Below are 26,535 nucleotides of genomic sequence, written 5' to 3'. Positions count from 1 at the left end.
ACCCCAACTCCTTAGGGTGCTATACAATCTCCTTGTATTCACAAATAACTTCTGGCCAAGAGAAATCTGGAGGGACTGGGGACATCACTAGCCAGCAAACTCTTCTACAAACTCTAGAGGCAACTTCTCAGCTGATCCCTGAGGCTGGCTGCTTCCTGCCAGGAAACACTTAACACAGATTTATCTTCAGGAGGAGGCCAGTTTGCAGATTCTCAATGCACTGACTTAGTGGAGGGAAAGAGGGAGGGGGAAGACAGTTCCCCTTCCTTCAGGTACACTGTCACCTCCCCCAACACAAATATAAACATAAAAAGAAGCATAAAAGGGAAGTATGGCTTTACAACTCTGACAATTACATCTGACAAGATTATACAGAATTTCTGCCCGTCAGTATTTTCCAAAGAGTGTAAGCAGGAAAAATAGAAGAGGAACTAATTATTAAAACTGGTCCATTTTACTGGGAGGTCCAGTAAGGTAGGCAAAAAGTATAAGCTCTCAGGAGCTGGACAACCTAGAATAGTTGTAGACAGAAGTTAGCTGCCTACACTTTAAGGTCCTCAAGATTTTTGGTCAACAGACCACTTCAAAATAACAAAACTGCCCTGCCTGGTCCATGTCTTCCTAACAGTTGTTTCTCTGACTAGTCATGATCCACTACAAACCCTAAAGGAAACCATGACTAAGAAAGTTCTGCTGGCTGCTATACCGACATACAAAGCCTAGATCAGAAAAGAGTAATTAAAACATGTACAAAAACTTGTTCAAGAATGTTCATAGCAGCATTTATAGGATGAAAGGCTATGCAACTGATGAACAGATATGCAAAATGTAGTATATATCCACACAATAGAATATTATTCAGCCATAAAAATGAATGAATACTGATACCTGCTACAACATGGGTAAGTTTCGAAAACAAAGAAAAAAAAAAAAAAAGCCAGACACAAAAGGCTACATATTATATGACTATGAATATATGAAATTCCCAGAAGAGGCAAATTTATAAAGACAGAAAGTAGATAAGTGGTTGCCAGAGGCTACCTGGGATGGTGGGATGGGGGTGATGGGAAGTGACTGTTAATGTATACAGGGTTGGGGGGGAGGGGTGATAAAAATGTTTTGGAGTTAGATAGTTGTGATGGTTGCATAGTTCTGTGGGAATACTAAAAAACACTGACTTTTCTTCTACTTTAAAAGGAAGAATTTTATAGTTGTAAATTAGATCTGAACATTTTTAAAGGGTAAATTTTATGGTATGTGAATTATATCCCAATAAAGTTGTCATCAAAAAGAGAAAGACAAAGAAAGGCCAAGATACTATAGCAAATGAAAGGAAACTAAAAATATACATGACAAGCAAATGCAGTATCTGATCTTCAACCGGGTCCTGTACTAGAGGGAAAAACTGCTGTGAAGAATCTTATTGGATCAACTGACATGACCCAGAATACAAAGGATCTACTGGATGGGGGTATTAAATCAATGTTAGGCTTACTAGGTGGACAGCTCTACTGTGGGTAGGAGGACACCTTTGTTCTCCGGAAACCCACTGATGTGCTTGTGGATAAATGGCCATGATGTGTCCAAATTCTTCCCAAATGGAAAATATATTATGTATATATGTGAAGAGAGAACAGATGATAAAGCAAAGGGAGCAAACTGTTAATAACTGATTTTTTCTTTTCTGTAAGTTTAAAATTATTTCCAAACAAAAAGCTTAAAATATACATACTCTAAGATACAAAAATTCTACTTCCAATAATTTGTCCCGTATTTGCCCAAGTATATTACATGTGAAACACAGTTCACTGAAAAACAGGTTTATAATTATAAAAAGTCAGAAACAAACAATCTCAATGTAAGCAAACAATAAATGGGTTAAATATACTATCATATCAATGTAGTATTATTCCCTATGGAAAAATATCTATATGTATTGATGTAGAATGGTTTCCAAAAATTTATCTAAGTTCATTTGTTTTAATTAAACTATAGTTGACAATGTTTTATTAGTTTCAGGTATACAACATAATGATTCGACAATTCTGTATATTACTCAGTACTTGCCACAATAAGTGTAGTCACTATCTGTCACCATACAACATTATTACAATATCATTGACTACATTCCCTATGCTGTACTTTTTCATCTCTGTGACTTACTTCAAAAACCTATTGTTTTGTGAAGAAAAAAAATCAACAAAACAACATGGATAGAGGAAGAATGGGTTTCTCCCCAGCAATAAAAGCAATTAAAACCTAAGAAGCTCAGGCATGTCTTGTTTTAGTTAGGAAAGAATTTAAAACCATTCTCTATATGTATTTATGAAGCTATTTGTAGATAGAAATAATTTTCTCTCTTACAACACTTGATAATACAAACTTTCCCAGTGAAAAAAGAAACTAATACAATCTGGGTGCCATTCTCTCCTAGTTAACTCAAAATATCTTTTAATAAACTTTTAAAAATACAAATACAACATGTATACCAAAAGCATAAAAATATGAATATATAGCCAAAGAGCTCTTACAAAGTTAGCATACCCATGTAACTACCATCCTGATCAAGGAATAGAACACTCCAGAAGTTGGCCTCATACACTAACATATCAATTAATCTCCTTCCCTAAAGGTCACTGCTATCCTGACTTCTTATATCACAGATTGGTTTTGCCTATTTTAGAACTCTTTTCTTCAACGTTATATTTGAGCTCATGTTTTTGTAAATACCAAGATTTTCCTGTTCACTGCTATAAGTATTTCGCTCAATAGATGACAGGATATTTTTTCACTCTTCTACTGAAAGGCCATATAGGTTGTTTTCAGTTTACAGTTGTTATGAATTGTGCTATGAACATCCTTGGACATGACTTTTGGTGAACATAAGCACACATTTCTGTTGGATATACACTCACGGGTAGATTTGCTGGATCACAGGTATGACAAGTAGGAAGAGCTTTAAGCTAATATGAAAAAATTTCCAAAGAAGCTCTACAAATTTACAATTCTACCATCAGTGTTTGAGAGTACTAGTTGCTCTGAATCTTTCCTGACACTTGCTGCTTTCAAGTTTTTTGTTGTTGTATTTGTTTGCTCTTAAATTTCAGCTATTCTGTTCAGTGTGTAGTGGTAATTTACTGTGATTCTGTTCAGCATTCTTTGATGATTAATACGTTGGGCACCTCTAAGAAACTTTTTTCAACCTTCCACAGTTAGATCTACCATTGACCTGGAATTTACTGATTGACTGACTGATTGATTGTTTAATGGGGAGAGGCAGAAAGAGAGGGGGGCAGAGGATCCCAAGCGGGCTCTGCACTGACAGGGAGCCTGACGCAGGGCTTGAACTCATGAACCACGAGATCATGACCTGAGCCCAAGTTGGACATTCAGCCAACTGAGCCATGCAGGCACCCCATATTTATTTACTTCTAATGTTTATTTATTTATTTTGAGAGAGAGAGCACGTATCGGGGTGGGGCAGAGAGAGAGGGAAAATCCCAAGCAAGCTCTGTGCTGTTACACAGAGCCCGACTCAGGGCTCAATCCCACAAACCTGAGATCATGACCTGAGCCGAAAACAAGAGTCAGATGCTCAACTGAGTCACTCAGGTGCCCCAACCTGGAATTTATTTTATGTATGATGTGAGTAGGGGTCAAAACTAGTTTTTTTCTGATATGGATAGGATATGCAATTGACCCAGGATCATTTATTTAAAAGACTTTTCTTTCTACATTGCTGTATAATGCCACCTTAATAATAAATTTTGTATGTATAGATGTACATAATAAATATATATAATTATATATATTGCATACACACACTTTTATGGGTCTGTTTAATCCTGCAATTTTGCTTCTCTTCAATTACCTTGGCTATTCTTGCTGTTTATGTTTCCATATAAATTTTAGAATCAGATGTGTAATGGTTTTAGAGGACATGTTTTATTAGATTTATTTAGTCCTAGGTATCTGAATTTTTTTTAAATATTTTTGTGAGAGCGAGAAAGAGGAAGAGAGAAAACAAGCAGGAGAGGGGCAGAGAGAGAGGGAGACAGAGGATCCAAAGCAAGCTCTGTGCTGACAGCAGAAAGCCCAATGTGGGGCTCAAACTCACGAAGCATGAGATCATAACCTGAGCCAAAGTCAGACGCTTAACCAACTGAGCCACCCAGGTGCCCCAGTATCTGAATTTTTTGATATTAGAAATGTCATCTTTCTCAAAATTTCATTTTGTTATACAGAAATACCTATTTTGTATATTAACCTGGTACCTAGGAATATTACTGAATTTACTGTTAACAAAGTATTATTTTTAATTTACATAAAGTAAAATTCATATTTTCTGGTATACAGTTCTAGGAGTCTTGACCCTAAATTCCCCCATGCCACTCCTTTGTAATCAATACCTTCCCCTACCCTCAAACCCTGGCAACCACTCACCTGTTCTCCATATCTACAGTTCTGCCTTTTTAGAATATGACTTAAATTGAATCATACCATGCATAACTTTTCAAGAGTCACGTCTTTCACTCAATATAATGCCTTTAAGGTTCATCTACATTGTTGCATACATCAATACTTTGTAGGGATGTACCACACTTTGTATATTCATTCACCAGTTGTAGGACATTTCAGTTCTTTCTAGTTTTTTGGTGATTACACATAAAGCTCACAGCCATTTGAATACAAGTTTTTGTGTGAACATAAGTCTTCATTTTGAAGTAAATACCTAGGAGTAGGGCTGATGAGTCATATGGGAAGCACACACTTATCTTTAAAAGACACTGCCAAACTGTTTTCCAAAACAGTGGTACCATTTTGCACTCCCACCAGCAACACATGAAAATTCTGTATGCTCTCCATCCTCACCAGAACTTAGTATCATATTTAGTTAAGTCCTATTTTTCTTTGCTAAGAGCTTTGTATCATTTAATAACTGCTTCATCTGAATCTACTGAGATAGTCATAGGATTTTTCTACTTTTTTATAGTTAATGTGAATTATAATGATTTCTTAATACTATCAAAATGTTTACATATATAGTCCATATTTAATTAGAAAAAGCTTACTTATTATTAAGGCGCTTGGGGGGCTCAGCTGGTTAAGCATCCCACTCTTGATGTCAGTTCGAGTCGTGATCTGGCAGTTGTGAGATTGAGCCCTGCTTCCTTGGGCTCCAGGCTGACAGCACAAGGCCTGTTTGGGATTCTCTCTCTCTCTCTGCCCCTCCCCTGCTTGGACAAGCGCCTTCTTTCTCACTCTCTCAAAATAAATAAACCTTAAATTAATTAAGTAAAATAAAAGCTACTATCTAGCCAAAATTGTATGATCACTTTAGTCACATTTCCTAGCAAATCTTTCCCCACCAAACACAAAACAGATTAGAGAAATGGTGAGCAAATCACAGTCTTAGAGGCATGTGTACCACTCTAATTTTTAAAATGTGGATTCTATGGGGCGCTTGGGTGGCTCAATCAGTTGAGAGTCTGACTTTGGCTCAGGTCATGGTCTCACGGTCCATGAGTTCAAGCCCCGCATCGAGCTCTGTGTGGTCAGTTCAGAGCCTGGAGCTTGCTTCAGATTCTGTGTCTCCCTCTCTCTCTGCCCCTCCCCCACTCACTCTGTCTCTCAAAAAAAATGAATAAATGTTAAAAAAAATTTTTTTTTAAACGTGGATTCTGAAGCATCTAAAAGGGAAAATAATTTCCATTACAAATGATATTGATGTTGTAATAAGAGTAACATTATACACTTTCAGAAACCAGAAACGGAACTATAGTATAAAAATGCACTATAGTATAAAAATGTATTTCCCATGCAACATACATAACTGGATAAATAATGAAAATATCTGATAGTTTTATAGATTATAAATTTATGAAATTCTATCATTTGAAAGGGAAATCTTCTACCCTCTTGATAATGATAATTCCACACCTTTTTGATAATGATGACATTAATGAATTCTGGCCTACTAATTACCAGCCATGAGTTAGTTTTATCTTTTCACTTTACCTGTTTTCTGGTGGTTGTGTTGTTTCACAACTAAACAACCAATCATAATCAGAGAGATAGTGATGAGAAGCCCCACAGGATCTAGATAATCTTTTGCAATGAAATTGTCATAATGTTATCAAATGCATTTTCAATTCTTGAGTTCTATATAACCTAGGTTAAGAATGACCTACGTGGCTCTGAACATTCTGGCAGCTTCCCACAATGTAGCTCTCTGAAGTTACCTTAGACTCCTGCCTTACCTCCCCTGTTCACACACTCAGCTCTGTTCAGTATTTTGGCAAAAGAAGGGATTGGTAATGTTCCATCAAGACCTGGCAACATACCAGAAAGCAATGTAGATGCCATGGATAGCCAAACACAAAGGCAATACTGGACTGGATATCTTGAACTCTACTGCAAGCACTACGAATTCCAGTCTCTTTCTGGGTCACCATGCGTATTCCTTACCCATTCTATTCAGTTTACTGGATTTTACTTGTTTCTCTTATTACTTCATAGAGTGATGTTAATATTACAGCATTTTAAGTCACAGCACCATATGGCGGTAATATATAACTGCATATAACTAAGATGAACTCCCTTAAGATTGGTTATCTACCAAATAGTATCAATAAGATGCAAAAAATTAAAAATATCAAGTACTTGAAATCTAAAAGTAATTCTAAGCATATTATAGCAGAGTCCACAGTACCCTTCAACCTCAACCACCACAATCAGATGACTTCTTTTAATTACTACCACAATATCACTATGAAAGCCACAGAGAATAAATAATCAACTGGGTAATACTTCTTTAAAGATGGCATTTAACACACACACACAAAATAGCTAGTTTTACCAAAATAAAAATTCACTGAATTTAGACTGGCTGTTCTGTTTGCGCTATGAATTTAAAACAACAACAAATACACTGCCAAATGAACTTTGACTTCTATTTCCTCATGACTGTGAGCAGGTTTTTAAAAAACAACAACTGCTGTATATCTTCAGGGCAAAGTACAACATACCCACTGAAGGCTTGTATATAGCAGTAAAGAACTAATCTTTAGCCTCAGGATTTGAGGGTGATACTACAGTATGAAGAACAAAATAAGTCAAATTAAAAGTTAAAAAACCAAAGATCTGACAAAGCTTTTGTGGAGTGCTTCTTATTAGCCATTAACAAAGATTTCTTAGTCTAGGGGTCAGTGTTACTGAGGTTTGAAGGAAATTTTACCTGCTAGAGGTCAGTTGGTAAAAGGCAGTAACTCTCAAAACCTAAGAATTTTTAACACCTCGGTTATTGTCTTGTCTACCCCCATGGTTTAGTAAGTAACAAGGAAGAAGAGAAGAGTAGGAGAATGACCCTGAGACCTCAAATCCTCTTCGGAATACAAAGCCCTCAACTAAGCAAGCTGTACTGGTTGGTAATGGCTAGAGATGGGGGAGGCTACTCCCCAGTTCCTATATTCCACTCATTCCACTTTTGTATCCCTGCGGTATCACACCTGTTCTGAGTAGTTCTAAGTTGCCAATTCACATTTTAAAAAGAAAATGGCATCTTACAAAGAAAAAAATCAAGTAACCCAATTAAAAAATGGGCAAGGGGCTTAAACATTTCTCCAAAGAGGATACACAAATGGCCAACGAATATAGGAAAACATGTTCATCATCATCACTCAGCATCATCAGAGAAATGCAAATCAAAACTACAATGAACTATCACCTCACACCTATGAGAATAGCTATTCTCAAAAAAACAAAACAAAACAGAAAATAGCAAGTGTTGGCCAGGATGTGAAGAATTTAGAACCACTGTGCACTGTTGATGGAGTTAGCAAATGGTGTGAACATTATGCAAAACAGCATGGTAGTTCCTCAAAAAATTAACAGAACTACCAAATGATGCAGCTATTCAACTTCTAGATATATATCTAATAGAACTCAAAGCACGGTCTCTAAGAGGTATTTGTATACCCATGTTCATAGCAGCATTATTCATACCTAAAAGCAACTCAAATGTCCGTCGACAGATGAAGAAACAAAACATGGTTATACATGAAACGATAATGCGATAATCAGCTTTTAAAAGGAAGGAAATCCTGTCACATGCTATAACATGGATGAACCTTGAAGACATTATGCTAAGTAAAATAAGTCATGAAAAGACAAATACTATAGGATTCCACCTACATCAGGTATCTAAAATAGTCAAAATCACAGAAACAGAATGGAGAATGGAGGTTACCAGGCAGGGGGTGGGGGAAGGGAGAAATGGATTTGTTGTTTAATGGGTACAGAGTTTTCAGATTTGCAAGGTGAAAAAATTTACAACATACTAAAGGTATGTTTTACAACAATGGGAACGTACTTAACACTACTAGTTGAGATGGCAAATTTTATGTTGTTTTTACTAAGAAAAAAAAGGAAAAAATGACAACAGATCTCTGTTGTCTGATACTGATACACCACAAATTTTTGAGAGAGAGAGCACACACGCGAGCAAGGGAGGAAGAGACAAAGAGGTAGACACAGAACCTGAAGCAGGCTCCAGGCTCTGAGCTGTCGGCACAGAGCCCCATGTGGGGCTCAAACTCACAAACCATGAGATCATGAACCTGAGCCAAAATCACACGCTTAACTGAGCCACCCAGGCAGCCCTCCCACCCCTCCACACACAACCTTCCATATTCTGAAAGGAGCCAAGAACTGCTGCAGGACCCTGTCTTCCTTCTCCCCAACTACCCTATAGAAGCAGCCGGCTAGCACAATCCTCTTAGAGCAAACAGGGCAAGTCTGCAATCATAGGAAGGAAGGGGAAACGGCCAGGAGAGGACCTCAAGTTGACTGGCCTCCACTTCTGATTGTGACTTTATCCCTCAGCCTAGGAAAATAGAGTGTGCTGGACCCCTAGTTGAAGAACCCCTGGGAAAAAGAGTAAGGAGTCTTTTATGGTGATTTGTTTAAATCATGAAAAGTAGAAAATAAAGAGATGGTGACAAGTATAAACTCCTTGATGACCAAGTACATGCTATACTTCTTTGTATCCCTTCTAATACCTCACTCTTAGAAGTCACTCAGTAAATACTTGTTTGTGCTGATAACAATGACATATTGATGACCACTGGCAAAAAGAATGGATCTTTTGTCCAGAAAAAAAAGCCTACCAGACTCAGAAGCCAAAGTGCTTATTTTAATGAATGAATTAAGGTCATTTCCATAATAAAAATCTCCAATGATTTCACAATAACTTTTACTAAAAACTTGTATAAAACTACTTTTTCCTGGCAAGTGAATACCACATTGCCTACATTTTGTACTTGGAAATTCCCCCCCTCCCCCCCCAATACTCTCTTTAAACTAACATCTCATTAATTACATTATGTAATGAGATAGCCACTGACAGCATCTAAGATCCTTCCACAAGGGTCATTCATCTGCCAGAAAAAAAACGCCTGAGTTTGTCTTTCAGTTGGACTGCGGACAAGAGATGGGGTTTTCCGCTGTACAAGATTTTTATTGTTGGTTATAAAATCAAGCTTCCTGAATATTTACATTAACAAGGCTCTTAGTCATTCACATAAGGAAAAATGAAAACAATTGCTTTAATTACATACTTAAGAGGCTTTCTGTAGAAGAAAAAGTTTCTGATATTTGGATATTCTGTGGTAACGAAATTAAATGCCCCTAAGCTACCCCTAAGCTGTTTTAAGCAGCTGTTAAATTGTTATACATACATGCATTTTATTCTGAAAAATACACCCAAAAGTGCAGGTGCCTTTTGGTCCCCTAAATGCCACAGTTAACAATGTTAATCTCCAGGGTCTCCCAATACTGATAAACCACAAATAAACCACAAATAAAATGCAGTGGGATCGTTCCATAAGAGTTTTGTTGGATAGAAGATTAAAACTTTTTATGTTAACATTTTAACAGCCTCTTTTATAAGCAAGTGTAATTGCTCTGCAATTTGCTAGAGGTGGGAATATGATTTTCAACTCACTGTATATCCAAATTCATATAAACTTGACAGGATTTTATATGAGGAACCAGATCACTGCTCTTGCTGAAACACAAGTAGAATCCCTTTTTAAGGCACTCAAAACCTCAAAGTTTCTGCCTCAATCAAGTAAAATTTAGTTGCCATAATGCATGAAGGAGATCACTTTCCTTTGGTTGTCCTTTAATTTTATCTAAAGCAAATATGCAGTGTGAACAGTATTATCAAATAAGAACAAATGCCCAACAAGCAAAAGGGGATGTTCTACCAGGTTTTTAACAATAGAGTTTAAAATGCCTCCTGTTGGGGGCGCCTGGGTGGCTCAGTCCATTAAGTAGCTGACTTCAGCTCAAGTCATGATCTAGAGGTCTGTGAGTTTGAGGCCCATGTCAGGCTCTATCTATGCTGACAGCTTAGAGCCTGGAGTATGCTTCAGATTCTGTGTCTCCCTCTCTCTCTCAAAAATAAACATTAAAAAAAATGTTAAATAAATAAATAAAAATTAAAAAATAAAAATAAAGATAAAATGCCTCCTGTTGGGACAAAGGGCAATTTCTCAGAACACTGTACCAAGGGTGTTTTGATTATAGACTACACACATGTATATACATATTCCTCTATTAAAATAAAAATATTTAGTTTTCATTTTCAGCAGAAACTTGAGGCAGTAGTAGTGTAAGTAACTGCCCAAAAGTCAAAACCCCATTTTAACTTTAACCTTCTGTGCCATCAAGATCTTTTTTAATTTTTTTTTTTTTTTTTTTTTACTGTTTATTAAAGCAGGGCTTGAACCCACGGACCGTGAGATACACAGCCTGAGCCAAAGTCGGACATTCGAGTCAGACTGAACCACCCAGGTGCCCTGCCATCAAGATCTTTATTACAGATCCTACGCAGCTATCAAGATGAATAGGAAACACCATACGTTCTTGTATCTTCTCTCTAATCCTGTTCACTTTGATTGAAAAAAGATAATAAATGTGGAGTGGTCAAGACAGGGAAAAAAAGGAGACAGGAATTTTAGAACTGGAGATTATATCTGCGATTATCTAATACAATATTCTTATGTCACACTAAGACTGAGACCTAACGGTGTTTAAATTAGCTCTAGAACTAACGGATATAGGTCTGTATAACCTTCCACTAAAACAAGAAAATAGATATGGCCTTATTTGAGGAGGAACACTCAAAACACTCTCTAGACTAAAAGAAAGTTGTTTTAGCAAGTTACTTAGTATCCTTTGGGCTTTCCTTTCTGCATATTTGTGACAGACACAAAGCTACCCAACAGACATTGCTTCCCTTCTAACTTGCTAACAGAATCCCAGTTCTTCCTGGGCAGCATGCAACGTGTCAAAGCCTAGGAAATGATACATGATGCACACTACCCCAACCATGCCATTTCCCTTAGCCATACACAGTTCCCCAGCCTCTCCTAGAACTAGGGGCAGTCTTGTAAAACAGTTCAAGCATATGAGACTTCAGAGAAAATAGGATGGATGCCTCCGGGAAAGACTGTGTTCTCTGTCAGGCAAGCACAGGAGGGATTGCTTGCTTGGTTCCCTTTCTTTCCTGCCTTGAAAAGGGATGTGATGTCTAAAGTGAGGCAGCCATTTTGTTACCTGGTGGCAATAATGAACATGCAAAAAGACGGCAGAGTCAAAGACCAGAGCAAAGCTGGGGCCTTGAGCACACTGCAGAGCAGCTAAACCAACAGAGACCACCTACCTCTGAACTTCTCTGAACTGTGCAATAATAAACGGCTTATGGTTTAAACCTCTGCTAGTGGCTTTCTGTTAACTACAGCTGAAAGCAGACCTGAATTTTTTAAAAAATTTTCTCTAACATGCTATGATCTTCCTGCCCAAACTCACTCCCTTTACAATATACTCTGCTTATGCTACATGCAACTAAGAGAGGACAGGATTATATTTCTCCTGCATAGTAAATAAAGACCAATTTAATTACAGTACCTCAACTATATGCATGTCTCTATTAAAATGTCATCAGTAGGGAATAGGGGAAAAAAAAACACAATTTAGAATCATGTTTGTTCTTGATTATTGACTAAGATCCTTCCTTCCGCCATCTCAAATCCTTTTTGGAAATAAGTACCACATATATAACAAACTGATAAAGGAGATCTATTGGAACTAAACTCTTCGGTCTCCTGTTAGTAAAAAATAAAGTATTCAAATTTCCCTCTTGAATTTTCAGTTCCAAACCTGCCCCGGCCACTATTTTCATATACTGATGCCATAACCAAAGCTTAGAGACTTACCAGCATTGCACCAAACTCGTGGCATTGTTATTTTCTCCTACTGTAATTAAATACATGGGTTATAATAATTAAATCTAGATGTTGGTAAGACATAAAAAAATTGCAGACTATCCAGTGCAATTATTTAAAATAGTTATTTTAACTGTATTTTGATAGAACTCTCTCAAATATACGTTCAGCTCCAAGTCTCCTGTTGCACCCATCTCTGTACTTCTTCCAGTGTCCGGAACATGGGAGAACCCAGTTCACCCCCAGTCCTCTCTGCTCTCCAGTGCTTATCTCTCCACTTCCGTCCACAGCCCAGTTCTGCCTACAGCTATTCCCATGATCGGCAATGGCTATGCCACTCACTCTTCTTTCAGAATTTCTTTCTAACCTCATTTGTCTTCTGTCATCCCTCAGCTTCCTCAGGAAAGAAAGGTCAACAGCCTCCCTAGTTGGAAGAACAAATGACTGTGATGAGCACCCATCCTCTTAATTATGATACTGTCTCTTCTCTGCTCCCCCCACCCCAAAAAATGACCAAGTACTCCTGAGTTCGAGCCCAGACATAAATGAGTATGAACGTATATCTATAGATGTAAGTATATATGGGCTAATAGCTTTTCTAGTTAACAAAAAGAAAAACAGGAGAACAAATGCTCATTTTTTGTTAAGTTGTAGAATGCTTTTACCGACTCCTCCCTTCCGTCTACCCTTTACCAACCACTTTCTGATGTTCTATGACCTTCCACCCATTATGGTCTCTGGGTCACATGGCTCATCCCACACAATAGCATACTCCCTTCTTCCTGACAAATTAATCAGTCAAGACGGAAACATTACTTAATTGCTATAGATGTCTATGTTAGACTCCTCTAAAAATATGATAGGACATGGTGCTAGTTTATATCAGCATTTTTTAATTAATTTTTTTTTTCAACATTTATTTATTTTTGGGACAGAGAGAGACAGAGCATGAACGGGGGAGGGGCAGAGAGAGAGGGAGACACAGAATCCGAAACAGGCTCCAGGCTCTGAGCCATCAGCCCAGAGCCTGACGCGGGGCTCGAACTCCCGGACCGCGAGACCGTGACCTGGCTGAAGTCGGACGCTTAACCGACTGTGCCACCCTGGCGTCCCTAAATTAATTAATTTTTAAGAGACATCAAATATGAGTAGGGGAGGGGCACAGATGGAGAGAATCCCAAACAGACTCCACACTGTCAGCACAGAGTCCCACGTGGGGCTCAATCTCATGAACCATGAGATCATGAACCAAAATCAAGAGTTGGACACTTAACCGAGTCACCCAGGCGCCCCTATATCAGCATTTTAAAAGGGTGATCCAGAGACTCTTGGGTGGGAGGCCCTTGGGACCCTTCTGGGGGATCCACAATGGCAAAATAATTTTTAGTAATACAAAGATGTAATCTGCCTTTTTTGCTCTCATTCTCTCATGAGTGTACAACAGTGAATCCAGAGGATATGTGGAGTGTGATGATAATGTATCATGCTGCCAACTAACAGATTCTTATGTTTTTTTAATTTTCTAAGGTAGAAAGTTTAAGGCATAAATATGTACGTTTTCAGAAATTAACTGAGTGTGTTCTTAGTACTTTTATGCTCTCAGCAATAGCAATTTCTGCTAATATCTGCTATCATCTCCACAACTTCATTATCACCCAATGAATTCATCTCGTGTTTAAAGAAATTAAATGTTTTAGTCATTGACACGATGAGCTCTTTAAAACCAAAAGATTTTTCATGTTAGAAATAAAAAAACTGGGCCGCCTGGGTGGCTCAGTCAGTTAAGCATCTGACTTTGGCTCAGGTCACGATCTCACAGTTCGTGGGTTCGAGCCCACAGTTGGGCTCTGTGCTGACAGCTCAGAGTCTGGAGACTGCTTCAGATTCTGCGTCTCCCTCTCTCTCTGTCCTTCGCCTGCTCATGATCTATGTCTCTCAAAAATAAACATAAAAAAATGTTTTAAGAAATAAAAAGACCACCGAAGCATTATACAAAGTAAATAACCATATTGCACTGGTTGGTATGGTTAACACTGCTGAATGTTGGATGAAAAACTAGTAAAAGAAATCACAGCAATGCCACTTAAAAAAATGATGCAGTATCTCATCAAATTAAAGATTTTGTTGCAAACATGAATTACAAGTTAGTATTTTGCCTTAAGGACGGTACTTAGGCTTTATAAGTGGACAGATCCGTAGATGTGGGTGGACTTACTGTTTTGTTTTCACTTTCTAGTATCCATGCCAACTAATCATCGAAGAAGGTCTTCTTTCATGTGAATGGTTGGCAACGAACATAAATGCTGTTGAGTTACTCCAAGTATTAAATAATGTTTTGAGTCTCATGATTTATCTTGAAAAAACCATGTTGATATCTGCTGTAATGGTACAAAAGCAAAGGTGGGCAAAACTGCTGGTGCTTTAGCATAAATCAAGGCAGAAGTACAGAGCTATACTAGTAATAATTATATCCTTCACTACATCAATCATTTTTTTAAAAAGTCGGTTTCACTTCACAATGTCCTTGCCAAAACAGTCAGAGTTATTATTTTTGTTGCATCTGACTCCTGAGAACTTGGTCTTTTTAATATTGTGTGACGAAATGGTAAGTATACAAGAAACACTTCTGCTGCATACCTACTACAACAGCTGCCTTAAGGAAAAGCATTTATGCAATTGTTTGAGTTGGGAGCTAAACCATGATTTTTTCATAGAATACCATTTTTGCTTAAAAGAATGAGTGGCAGACAATGGCTAATCAGACTGAGGTATGTGGCAGGTATTTTCTCTAACATGAATAAAGTGAGCCTGACACTTCAAGGAAAAAACTGACACTATCTGTTGACAATGATAAAATTTGAGCTTTCAAGATAAAATAAGAATTTCTGAAAACCTGAACTTGACAGCAAAATCTTGACCACTTCCTAATACTGAAAGACTTTTTTGATGAGAATGGACATATAAAAGAATGTGATTTAGGGGCGCCTGGGTGTCTCAGTCGGTTGAGCATCCGACTTCAGCTCAGGTCATGATCTCACACTCCGTGCGTTCGAGCCCCGTGTCGGGCTCTGTGCTGACAGCTCAGAGCCTGGAGCCCGCTTCAGATTCTGTGTCTCCCCCTCTCTCTGCCCCTCCCCGATCATGCTCTGTCTCTGTGTCAAAAATAAATAAAAACATTAAAAAAAAAAAAAAAAGAATGTGATTTGTTAAATACTGTGTAATCAAATATGTCAACATCTGAAAGATCTGCATAACTCAGTAAACCATTATTTTTCATATCACCAACACATGATGTTTCAAAATCACATACAGGTCAAAGATCCATCCAAAGTTCAAGGACAGACCAACAAAGTTTTAATGTTACAGAGTATAAAAAATTCACTGATATGGTTTCATATTCAATATTGCAACTAACTTTTAAGAATCTACCACTTGTTGGGACACCTGGGTGGCTCAGTTGGTTAAGCGTCTGACTCTTGATTTCAGCTCAGGTCATGATATCACGGTTCTTTAGTTCAAGCCCCGCATTGGGCTCCAAGCTGACTGTGGAGCTTGCTTGGGATTCTCTCTCTCCCTGCCCCCAAGAAGCAAGAGAGAGAGAAAGAGAGAGAGAGAAAGAGAGAGAGAAAAAGAGAGAGAGAGAAAGAGAGAGAGAGAAAGAGAGAGAGAGAAAGAGAGAGAGAGAAAGAGAGAGAGAGAAAGAGAGAGAGAGAAAGAGAGAGAGAGAAAGAGAGAGAGAGAAAGAGAGAGAGAGAGAAAGAGAGAGAAAGAGAGAAAGAGAGAACTAGAGGAGAGAGAGAGAGAAAGAAAGAAAAAAAGAGAAAGAGAAAAAAGGAGAGAGAAGAGGGAGAGAATGAATAAAAGACAGAATGTACAACTTGTTGAGTTTTGATGTGACAAAGGATATCCACAATTACATGAAAAGATATTAAAATAGTCCACCCTTTTTTCAACTATATATCTGTATATTGAGGGTTTTCCTCATATAATTCAAACTGAACACTGTACTGCAACAGATTGGATCTAAAAGCAGTTATGGAAATCCAACTATTAAACAACACAGTAGGGGCACCTGGGTGGCTCAACTGGTTGGGCATCAACTTTGGCTTAGGTCACAGTCTCATGGGTTCGTGAGTTCAGGCCCCATGTCCGGCTCTATGCTGGCAGCTCAGAGCCTGGAGCCTGTTTTAGATTCTGTGTCTCTCTCTCTGCCCCTCCCCTGCTCATGCTCTGTCTCTCTCAAAAATAAGTAAACATTAAAAAAAAAGATCTTTTAATAAAAATTAAAAAAATAAACAACACAGTAAAGCAAGTGGAAAAATGTAAATGTCATACTTCTCACTATACTTTTTGTTTTGGAAGATCTTTTTCATTAACCTTTAATAAGTTTGTCATTTTTAATTTTTTGTTAACATTTACTTATTTTTGATAGACAGAGCATGAGTGGCAGAGGGACAGAGAAAGAGGAAGACACAGATTCCAAAGCAGGCTCCAGGCTCTGAGCTGTCAGCAGAGAGCCTGATGCGCAGCTCGAACAACCGAACCATGAGATCATGGCCCGAAGTCAGACGCTTAACCAACTGAGCCACCCAGGAGCCCCTAATGAGTTTGTTATTTTTAAATGAGTAAACATTTTAAACATTTCTTGATTTAAAATATGTTGAATATTGATACGGTCCACATGAACAAAAGATCTTTGTGGTCCTCAATAATTTTTAAGGCGTACAAGATGTCCTGACACCACAACGTTTGAAAACCACTGGTTTATAACACCACAAAAAAGAACACTTACAAGAATGTGTATATAAAAAAAGAAGCACCTGAAAATGAATCAGAAGATCTCGGCTCCAGGGCTAGCACCACTTCTTACTTGTTTGGGGATCTGGATAAATTACTTAGTCTAAGGTCTTAGCTTCCTCATCTGTAAAATGGATAACTCGTATCTTGTTCTGAGGATAAAAGACAAAATACGTCAAAGCAATTTATAAACTACAAGTATATCATTACAAGGTCTCAAAGTTAAGAGTTTTAAAACACTTCTAAAAGGCAAATTTCTACAAAATTCTTCTTCTAAAAATTCATTACTAAAAGAACTTATAGAAAATGCAAAATGGAGATAATCAAAAATTAGTTCAAATGTCCAACCACATAACTTTACTGTATTAAATTACTTCCTTTACAGTTATAATTGGCAAAATATGTTTTAGCTATTATGGGCATTTCCAAATATACATAAAAATACAGAAAACAGTAACAAACCCCAATATACCCATCACCTAGCTTAAAAATTATCAAAAACTTGCCAATATTGTTTTACTTATTTCCCATTTGTGTGTGTTTGTGCCTGTCCTGAAGTTTTTAAAAAACGTGTATTAGACATCATTTAATTTTGCCTATAAAAACTTCCATATGTACCTCTAACAGATGAGACTTTTTAAACATAACCACAATACTATTAACATGGATAAAAACTTTATGGTTATAATTCTTAAATATCATCTAATACACACTCCATGTTCTAATTTCCTGATTGTCTCAAAACAAACAAACAAACAAACAGAACAGTGTTTTTAGTTGGTTCATATCAAAAGATCAGTTACCAGTTCATTTTCAAAAGAACCCTAGATTTTTAGCTAAAGCTAGGAAGGAAAAGAAAATAATACCATGCTTTATATACCACGTACAGTTTACAAAACAAAGTCAAGAACTATCTTCCTGAGGAATATGCCTCTCCCCCAACCAAACAACAAACAAAAATAACAAAAGAAACCCATGATAAGATAGGCCAGACTGGCAACACTTCAGTGTTCTGAGAAGTGACCAGAAGAGGACACAGCTTAGCAACTCAGGAAAAGAAGGAGTTGATAGGTGACAACCCCCCACACCCCCACCCCTACTGCTTTGGACAAGGTGAGGTGAGGTCAGCCGGCATCAGGCAAGCTGGAGGTGAGGTCAGGGTCCAGGTTCTAGAGTAGACTCCTCAAACAAGTCAGGTGCCCAAGGCTATAAGGCAACCCCCTGCAGGTTTCAACTCAAAGCTCAAAAAACAATGCTCTAAGCTAGAGGCATAATGATCAAAAATACCAGTTCTGAGAATTTATTCAATAAATATTTATCCAAAGACGACTCTACTAGGCACTATTTAGGACAGGAGCTGCAATACAAACAGTAAGTAGCATATACCTCTCTACACATGCCTATCCTCATGAATTTTAAGGGGAAGAATAGAAACGGTTTAGTAGTAATTACCTTGCCATTTACCATCACAATTTACAGTGCATCTTCTTTCTGTAAACTGCAGTCTGCCCCACTCCTCACCCAGTCACTAAGACAAATCTGAGTTCTGCTGTCCTCATACACACCACACACCCCTGGCATTTAGAGCTACAATTCTTCCCTAAATATTTAGTTTAGAAGGAAATCAAGGGAATGCTAAAGAATTTCCCACCTCCTCTGAAAACTTTTCTTTTCCACAGGCTCATCCCAAGTACGTCAGAATGTACTGTAGAAGCACACGTAATATATGCTTAATATAAATCTTTTATCTTAATTTCAGCTATGTGTGTGTGTGTATATATATATATATATATATATATATATATATATATCTTTTTCAGTTTAAAACTACAGAAATGATGGAGAAAACGAAGGAACAAATTTCTTAAGGAAGGCTTGAGAAGTACTTCATAAATGTGTCCAAAATCATGAAATAGTCACTAAAAAAATTTCAGTGACACTGTAAAGAACATCTTCTCAACAACAAAAGAAAACCCAAAGGTCAGATAACTACAATGAGTCCACACTTCTCCATTTCGGAACTGACATTTCACTCCAAGTTTCTACTATTTGTAGAAAAACAGTATAAAGCTCCTAAGCTTAAGACCGTATTTCCAGCAAGACCCCTAACTCCCTTACAAACACTGAAGAAGACGTAATTACGGGCACAGAATACAACGCAGCCCAAAATAGCCACTGGAATCTTGGACTGTGTGGACAAGACCTGCAGAGGTGTCACCCTTTACCCTATTTCTCTTAGCCGATCATTAAGATGAACAGTTTACTTCTACTGTCTGTACATCTTGGTTTTCATATGTTCTCGAGAAGGTACCGTCAAAACAACCTGTCCTTGGAATTTAGCTTCGCTTTACAGCACGATGGCTACAGGAATATTGCTTCTGACGGAGAATCTAAGCATTCAGCCCAATATGTACATCATTACCCTAGGTAAGCTGTAAACAATCATACTAACATCACTGCAAAAGCAGGAGGTTCTTGGCAAATGGTAGCAAAAGAATCGTAGGTAAATTGTTAATGAGTTAAAAACTCAAAGCCTGCATGCTTCAATCTAAAAAATGTTACGTAGGTTTCTTTTTAAAAAAAATGGTTAAAGATAATGTGTAGACTTTTACACAAATTGGTTTGGACTGCAAATAAATACTAAAAAGTTGTATCATCAACATTCATCAGGATATCACACACAAAACAGGTTATTCACAGAATAAGTGGGACTGTAACTAGCCCTCTATAATTTCCTTGACCCTGCCCGTTATCTTCATTGGACATCAAAATTTGTCATCAGATTTTCCATGTAATGTTTACTTATTTACTGTCCCTCACTCTTCTCCCACTAGAATGTAAGGCCCCATAAGGACAAAAACTTTTCTTATTTTCCACTGTATGCCCAGTTCCTAGAACAGCGTCTAGCACATAGTAGAGGCTACAAATAAATTTGATGAAGAGATGGATGAATGACCTCCCCCACTTCCTTGCCTCCATACACATGTTAACCATCCTTTAAGGCCAAGGTCAACTTCTATTATCCCTATGAAGATTATCTTCCCATTACCTCCCCCAATGCCCCAATCTCTTTCTCCCTTACACCAAGAATTTGGCACTTCCCAGCTGTCTGATAACTGTGTATCATTTCATATGTACGTAATTCCCTTACAAATTCTTATAATCCTCCTCCCCTTATTAAGGGCATGGATCCATGTCTCCAGCTTTTGGTATCCACCTCAGTATATGTAAACAGTATATCATAAATATTTTGATTGATTTATATCTGTAGTTAATCTAGAAATCAATTTAGTCAATAGTTCCAACTTTTTATAACCTATCTCTCCCTTTCTAATAACTTAATTGAAATTGCAGTGGGTCTCCATTTTAAATTTATATTTGGCAATTTCAAGTTCTAAATTCTCATTTAATTAGGACTTATGCTCATAATTTACTTTACCCATCCCTTCCCCCAAGATTAATTTTTTTATGTAATGAAACTCATGACTTTCTGGTGATAGCTATAATGAGGTATCTCATCCCAATTAAGGAGGTGAAGTTTCATTACCTCCTTCTTGTTGCCTTGGTATTGAAGAGTTTTTTCCTTTATGCCTTTCTTCTTTCATGCCAAGATGTATCTCATCTCCTTCTTTACCGATCATACCCCTAGCAAGCTTTTATTATTTCTTTGTACCTGTTCTTAGTAATGTGCCTTAAATTCTTCTTTTTGAGTCACTTCTGTTTCCTCCAGTCATTTATTTGATTAAATTTCAAACTCCCTTTCTCAGTGTTTGAGAATGGCCTCCTCTTAAAGCCAGCCAACCTTTATGAACTTCATCCCTTTACATAGCCAACACTTGATCATCTGGACTAATGGAATGTATAAAAACAGGAGATTATTCACAACACAAGAAAATAAAAAAAAAATTGACATCTGGCTTTAGAATAGATCATATGTGGCTTTGGGCAAGATTTACTTTCTTAATTACATTTTTGCTTAAGACAATATTAGTAATATTTTCTTTTATGATGGTGGATATGTGTCTTGGTTTTAAATTTTGGTGCAATTTTTAAAAAGCCAATCAAGCATCCACTGTGGTTTTTCCTATGAAGCCTTTTAACTAGTTTTTCCAATCTGTTGAAGTCTATCATAAAATCTGGTTTCTGTTTCCCCTGATTTATTTCCTCCCTTTTCTTGGGATTCTGATCCAAATCAACTTACTCTATATTAATTTACTTCTTCAATTTAAAGTAGTGTTTCCTTGAGAATGCAAAACATTTCAAAGATACGTTCAGTGAAATTTTTAATCAGTAACACAGGATAGAAAATTCCACTTTTTTTTTTTTCTTTTTTTGATAATCTGGGAAAAGTCAGGTTTCTAGGATAAACTCCATGGTAATTCTAGCAAATTATATTTAGAATATTGTGACTGGTTGAAAATAGGAAAACATTAATACTGGACAGCTATGTAAATCAGTTTCATCAATATATAATCCCATATACCAAAACCTCTATGGAATCAAATTCCGGATACAAGCATTTGTAGAAAACAGCATCAACCCTGGCCCTTCTGACCCCAGCCTAAACTCTGCACCTATCTCAGACCTGATCTCAGCATCACTTCTACAAATAGTTTTAAAACATGTAAGAAAAAGGAAAAGAACTGGGTTAACAGGACCTTCCCTCTGCCCCCTTTACAGTTACTGCCATTAAGTTTTTGGCCACAGAGACCCCTAATCCTCAATTTTTCATGACTATTTTTACTTTATAGCTATTCAATTATTTTACATGTGAATGTAGGGTTACAGTGCTTGAACCGACTTTCCTTCATACACTATTCATATTACCAGAATTAATAAACCATTTTTAATTTTCCCCCACGTGGAACTTTGATAAGTATAATCTTACCCAAAACAACTCTTTGGGCTGGTGTTACTTAGTTCAAGTTTTCACATAGGATGTTCAGTGTTAACCACCGCCCCCCCCCCCTTTTTTTTTTTAACAGCAACCTTCCACAACAGTCTTCAAACTCAGTGAATTCTACAACTTTGTTTTAAAAAACAAAAACCAAAAAAATTTTCACGGTCTCTCGTCACATTCTGATGAAAATACCTACCCAAAGCCACAAATTCCTAGTTTTTCAATTTATTTCTCCAGCTTGCTGTCATCACCAAATACAGAACTCCAAAAATCTCAATTAACTACGGCCTCCCAAGCTGTGTGTCCACCAATATACAGGATTCTCAAGGAAAGGTAAATAATTAAAAATTAAGGAAAGGTAAATAATTAAAAATTAACTGGTAAGAATTCTTTTCTTCCTTTAAAAATTTACCTTAACTTTAAAAAGCGCTCTTCTTCATGGAATTTGAAATCGTATACATCCTGAGGAAACAGTTGTCACCTAAGTGCACTCTCAATCCGCCCCACAAAATGGGTGGCATAAAGAGGCATTTTTCTGACAGCCTACGTTCCCCAAATAGTAGTTAGAAGGTCTTTCATGGATGGTAAGTTTCTCACACACGTACATACACACACCGGAAAAAAAGAAAAGAAACATACCTGGTCATTTTCTAAACAGGTCTGATAGGTTTGGTTCACTTGTAAGAGCAGAGTATTTACCTATAATCTTTTAAAGCAGAAGTGGCAGCCAGAGCACTGGGTAAATAAAAACTTCAGAGAGTTTTAAAAACCCTGCATCTTAACTCACTTCCCCTCGGTTCAAGGGGACGGCACACCAAACCCCACGGCAAATGGGATTATGCAACAGGTTTTTCCTCTCCACTTTATTCATCGCAGGCTGGTGAGAGGTGTGCTTTCTCCAAAAAATCTGAAAACACCCAGGGCTTTAGGATCTTGGCAGCTGGCATTTAATCAACTCCTTTAGGATTTTGCAGTATCCATTCATTTTCAGATCTACTCGTATTTTCTCAATTACCGGGTTTTTGTTGGTTTGTTCTAGGAAATTAACCCATTATCTGAAAACTTCAGTTTTGCATAAATATTTTTCTCCCTGGTGTTTTATTACCTGAAGCCATACATGATAAACAGACCCTCGGTTGCCCCCTTGGGCTTTCTTATTTCTCACGTTTTACGGCTAGTGTAAATAAAGAAGTCACGGGCGCGCCCCCAACACCGTGACTGGGGCCCCAGCGTGAAAACCGAGTTTTTGGTTGGTCGGTTTGGTTGGAGAACGCAGCACCGTCACCACCCAGGTGGCCTCGCTGCTTACACCAAAGGCGAATTTGGGATAATGGGAACAGTCAGGCCGGGGCCCCACTTGGCAGGCGTGTTGTGTAACAGTCGCGCCTGGAAGTGAGCAGCTTCGCCCGCGAAGGTACCGCGTCCCGCGGCGGCGGCTCCTCGCGGCGGGATCCGGCGGCCGGGCCCGCTCGCCCCGGCGCGGCCGGGGGGCGCACGGACCGAGACCCCGCGCCCGGCCGCCCGCCCCCTTCCCGCCCGGCCCGGCCCCCTACAAGGCCTACACCCCCGCTCAGACGCTCGTGCAGCTCGGGGCCGCGGTCGCCCCCACCCCGCCTCCCGGAAAGGTGGCCCGGACGCCCGGGGAGGCAGAGCCCGCGGGGCTTAGAGCACGGCGCCCACACAGTCGGGGCGCGCCGCGGAGCGTCCATGCTGCCGGCGCGGGCGGGCGCCCCCAGAGCCCCGCGCCCTCCCGCCCGCACGGTCCGCGCCGCCGGCCGGAGGCCACTTACTTTTGGGGCCGCCGACCTCCCGACTCCCTCCGGGGGAAATGAAAGTTGTCACGGCGTCTCCCCTCGGGCCCCCCTCGCCTGCCCGGCGTGCGAGGCGCCGCCGCAGAGCCGGGAGGGCGGCTGCGCTCCCGCTCGCGTCCGTCCCGTCGCGCTCTCCTCCTCCTCCTCTTCTTTTCACTATATTATCTTCTCCTTCTCTGAGGGGTGGGTGGGGGTGGGAAGCTTAGAAAGAGGGAAGACGTTTGCAACTTTTCTTCACTCTTTCTCTTCCACCACCACACCCCCCCCCCCCCGTCAGCCTTGAAAAAACAATGTTGAAAGGGGTGAAGAACTTGGGGAGGTGAAGGTGGGGGGCCGCGTGGGGAAAGCGGAGGGGGGGAGGGAGAAGTGATAATAATCGTTTAAAAACTGATTAAAGCCCCCCAAACAGTGATACACAGACAGAGGGGGAAAGGCGGGGGGGTAGGGTGGGGGGTTGGGGGGAAAGAGAAAGAGTCGCTGGTCAGGAAACTTCAAGCGCGGATGAGGTCATTGGTTTAAAAATAAAGAGATGGCGTCACTTGAAACCAATCCCAGTGAATGAACTCAGCGGAGCCCCGGGGAAAGGAGGAGACAGGCGAGGGCAGGGCGGTGGGCGCCGGGCGGGGCCGCGCGCCCGCCCGCCCATCCCGCGGCCGCCCGGGTCCGCAGCGCGACTCCGCGCCTCGCTTCGGCCGCTCGGGGAGGGGTCGGGTCACGTTCCGTTCCGGAGTTCGGCGACTCACTGGCAGGTTCCGCAGGCGCCGCTGGGAGGAGCCGGGGCTGCCCGAGGAGGCGGCCCCCGCGGCCTCCTCCTTCCGCGCCCGCGCGCCCGCCAGCCCCGACCCCGGGCCGGGGGCTGCGCCCCAACAGGTATTTAAGCGTGTTCCTCCCCCCGCCCCCAACTTACCCCCGGAGACCCAGAGCTTCTTCCTCCTGGTTGCGCTGTTTCCAGCTGCCTCACCAGCACGAAGAAACGCAAACAATGATTTGAGAGAATTACAATCACTCCTTCAAAAGTCTGATGAATCCCAAATGTAGGGCACTGCCGTCTCTTGTGAAAGAGAAGTTACAGGTACTTTAAGAAAAATCACTGCAGTGTGTTGTCAGGCATTCAGCCATCTACACGTGTTTGTCGTTTAAAGACCCCACATGACTGTTCCTCACATTCGTTATTTTACTTTGTTTATGTTTACTTGTTTACGTTTACAAATTTTAATGAGTGTGGGCAGCATAAAATTCTTTTCTAGCGTGTTTTCTACATCGGGCAGCGCGGAATCATTTTTAAATCAGACCGGAGGTTCACTGTCTCTTGAGAGGTGCAAGCCCCTGTTGATTTAACGCTACACATTTCGTGCATTTTTTTTTTTTTTTTTTTTGAATTTGGATTAATCAGAATAGCTCTCCTGTGAGATTACATTACACTCTTTGGAAAACTAGAGGAGACCTGAGGTGGTGACAAACCAGGACTTGGAATCAGTGAATAGGACAATCGGAGCTTTATTCTAGCGTTCTTTGAGCATTTGAGCATGAAGCTGCTTCTACTGAGAAGTACTCACGTGGATATCACATAACAAAGATGTGATTAACGACGGAAAAGCACACTGCGAGTGGACTGCTCCATGAGCCAGAATTTATGTGCAGGAATAATCTAGCTCCTAAAGTATTCCATTTACAATGTGCTGGATTTGGGACATTGGTCCCTAAAGGCATCTTTGTTGTGGAATGTCCATTTGGACACTGCCTGAGGGACTTTTTTTTTTTTTTTTTTAACTGGCCAAAAAACTGAGAGGCAGGTTTGGGGTGGGTTAGAAAGATCTCTGTACTGCTTTTCTGTATTTAAATCCTGCAACTAAAGTGCATTTGTTACTACTGATAATCATTTAAGGTTAGTATTGGGGTTAGCCTCTGGGAACCTCCAGCTCATCATTCAGAAGAGGAAAAGGAGCCTATCTGGAGATGGGAGACCGCTGAGCACTTGGGGCAGTCAATTAAGCCTGAAGGCCACAGATGCAGAGCCCACGTTCTTCTGCCTCTCTGCCTTTGACCTCTAAGACTTTTGCTGGGGGGGAAAGCAATCTCTCCCGCGGCGCCCCGGTCCTCTGGTGGCCAGGAGATGTTACTGCAGCTTTAGTGGGATTACCTATGTTCTTGAAGTAAACTTCCAACAATCTGCTAACCATAGACCTGTTCTTTTTAGAACAGCTTAGAAGGGGTAGTTTAAAAGGATCTGCATCTCAAATCTGCTTAGTTGGAGGAGTTGGAGTTTGGGGGAAGGAAGGAAAAGAGAGAATCCTTGTCCTACGATCTTGCCTAGTTGAAAGACTCAGCAAGAACATATGAAATACCCTTTACATAGTGAAGCTCCAGCTTTGCTTTAACTGACACATCTTGAAACTTCTCCCCCCTTTTTCATATGCCTTCCATGTATTTGGTACTATAATGATAGCTATTATAGGGGCCTCCCCAATATATATTATCTAATCAGGGAAACAAGGCACAGGTTAAAACTAATTAAAAACTAAATTAGTGATTGGGGGGCACATAATATTGGTTAAGAGTCCAGTGGAGGGGCTCCTGGGTGGCTCAGTCAGTTGAGCATCCGTCTCTTAATTTCTGCTCATATCATCATCCCAGGGTCACGAGTCCCATGTCTCGCACTCACCGTGGAGCCTGTTTAGGATTCTCTCTCTCCCTCTGCCCTGCTCATGCTTTCATTCTCTCTCTCCCTCTCAAATAA

The 26,535-nt window shown here is 39.6% G+C and overlaps 2 protein-coding genes across 6 annotated transcripts in view; one reads left to right on the top strand and one right to left on the bottom strand.

The window, feature by feature from the left end:
* The window catches only part of DUSP16 (dual specificity phosphatase 16), an 89,459-nt gene extending 64,596 nt beyond the window's left edge, over positions 1-24,863 (bottom strand). The window contains exons 1-3 of one of the 5 annotated variants that reach the window (XM_086714058.1): positions 24,706-24,863; positions 23,778-23,974; positions 17,083-17,239 (exon numbers count right to left, since the gene is read on the bottom strand). The gene's annotated coding sequence lies outside the window, so the exon portion shown is untranslated. Of the gene's footprint in view, positions 1-17,082; positions 17,240-22,183; positions 22,310-22,399; positions 22,599-22,626; positions 23,757-23,777; positions 23,975-24,705 lie in introns of those variants that run through there. The other 4 variants (XM_086714059.1, XM_086714056.1, XM_086714057.1 and 1 more) reach the window with 4 other exon arrangements.
* The window catches only part of CREBL2 (cAMP responsive element binding protein like 2), a 67,387-nt gene continuing 65,193 nt past the window's right edge, over positions 24,342-26,535 (top strand). The window contains exon 1 of the mRNA XM_086714062.1: positions 24,342-24,668. Coding sequence (XP_086570188.1) covers positions 24,357-24,668 — 312 coding nt within the window. The 5' untranslated portion in view covers positions 24,342-24,356. The remainder of the gene's footprint in view (positions 24,669-26,535) is intronic.

This window comes from Puma concolor, chromosome B4 (assembly GCF_028749965.1).
Source record: "Puma concolor isolate L17-30 chromosome B4, mPumCon1.1.hap2, whole genome shotgun sequence".
NCBI classification, from domain to species: Eukaryota; Metazoa; Chordata; class Mammalia; order Carnivora; family Felidae; genus Puma; species Puma concolor.
Note: the sequence above shows the minus strand (reverse complement) of the source record. Positions and strands in the feature narration are given on the sequence as shown.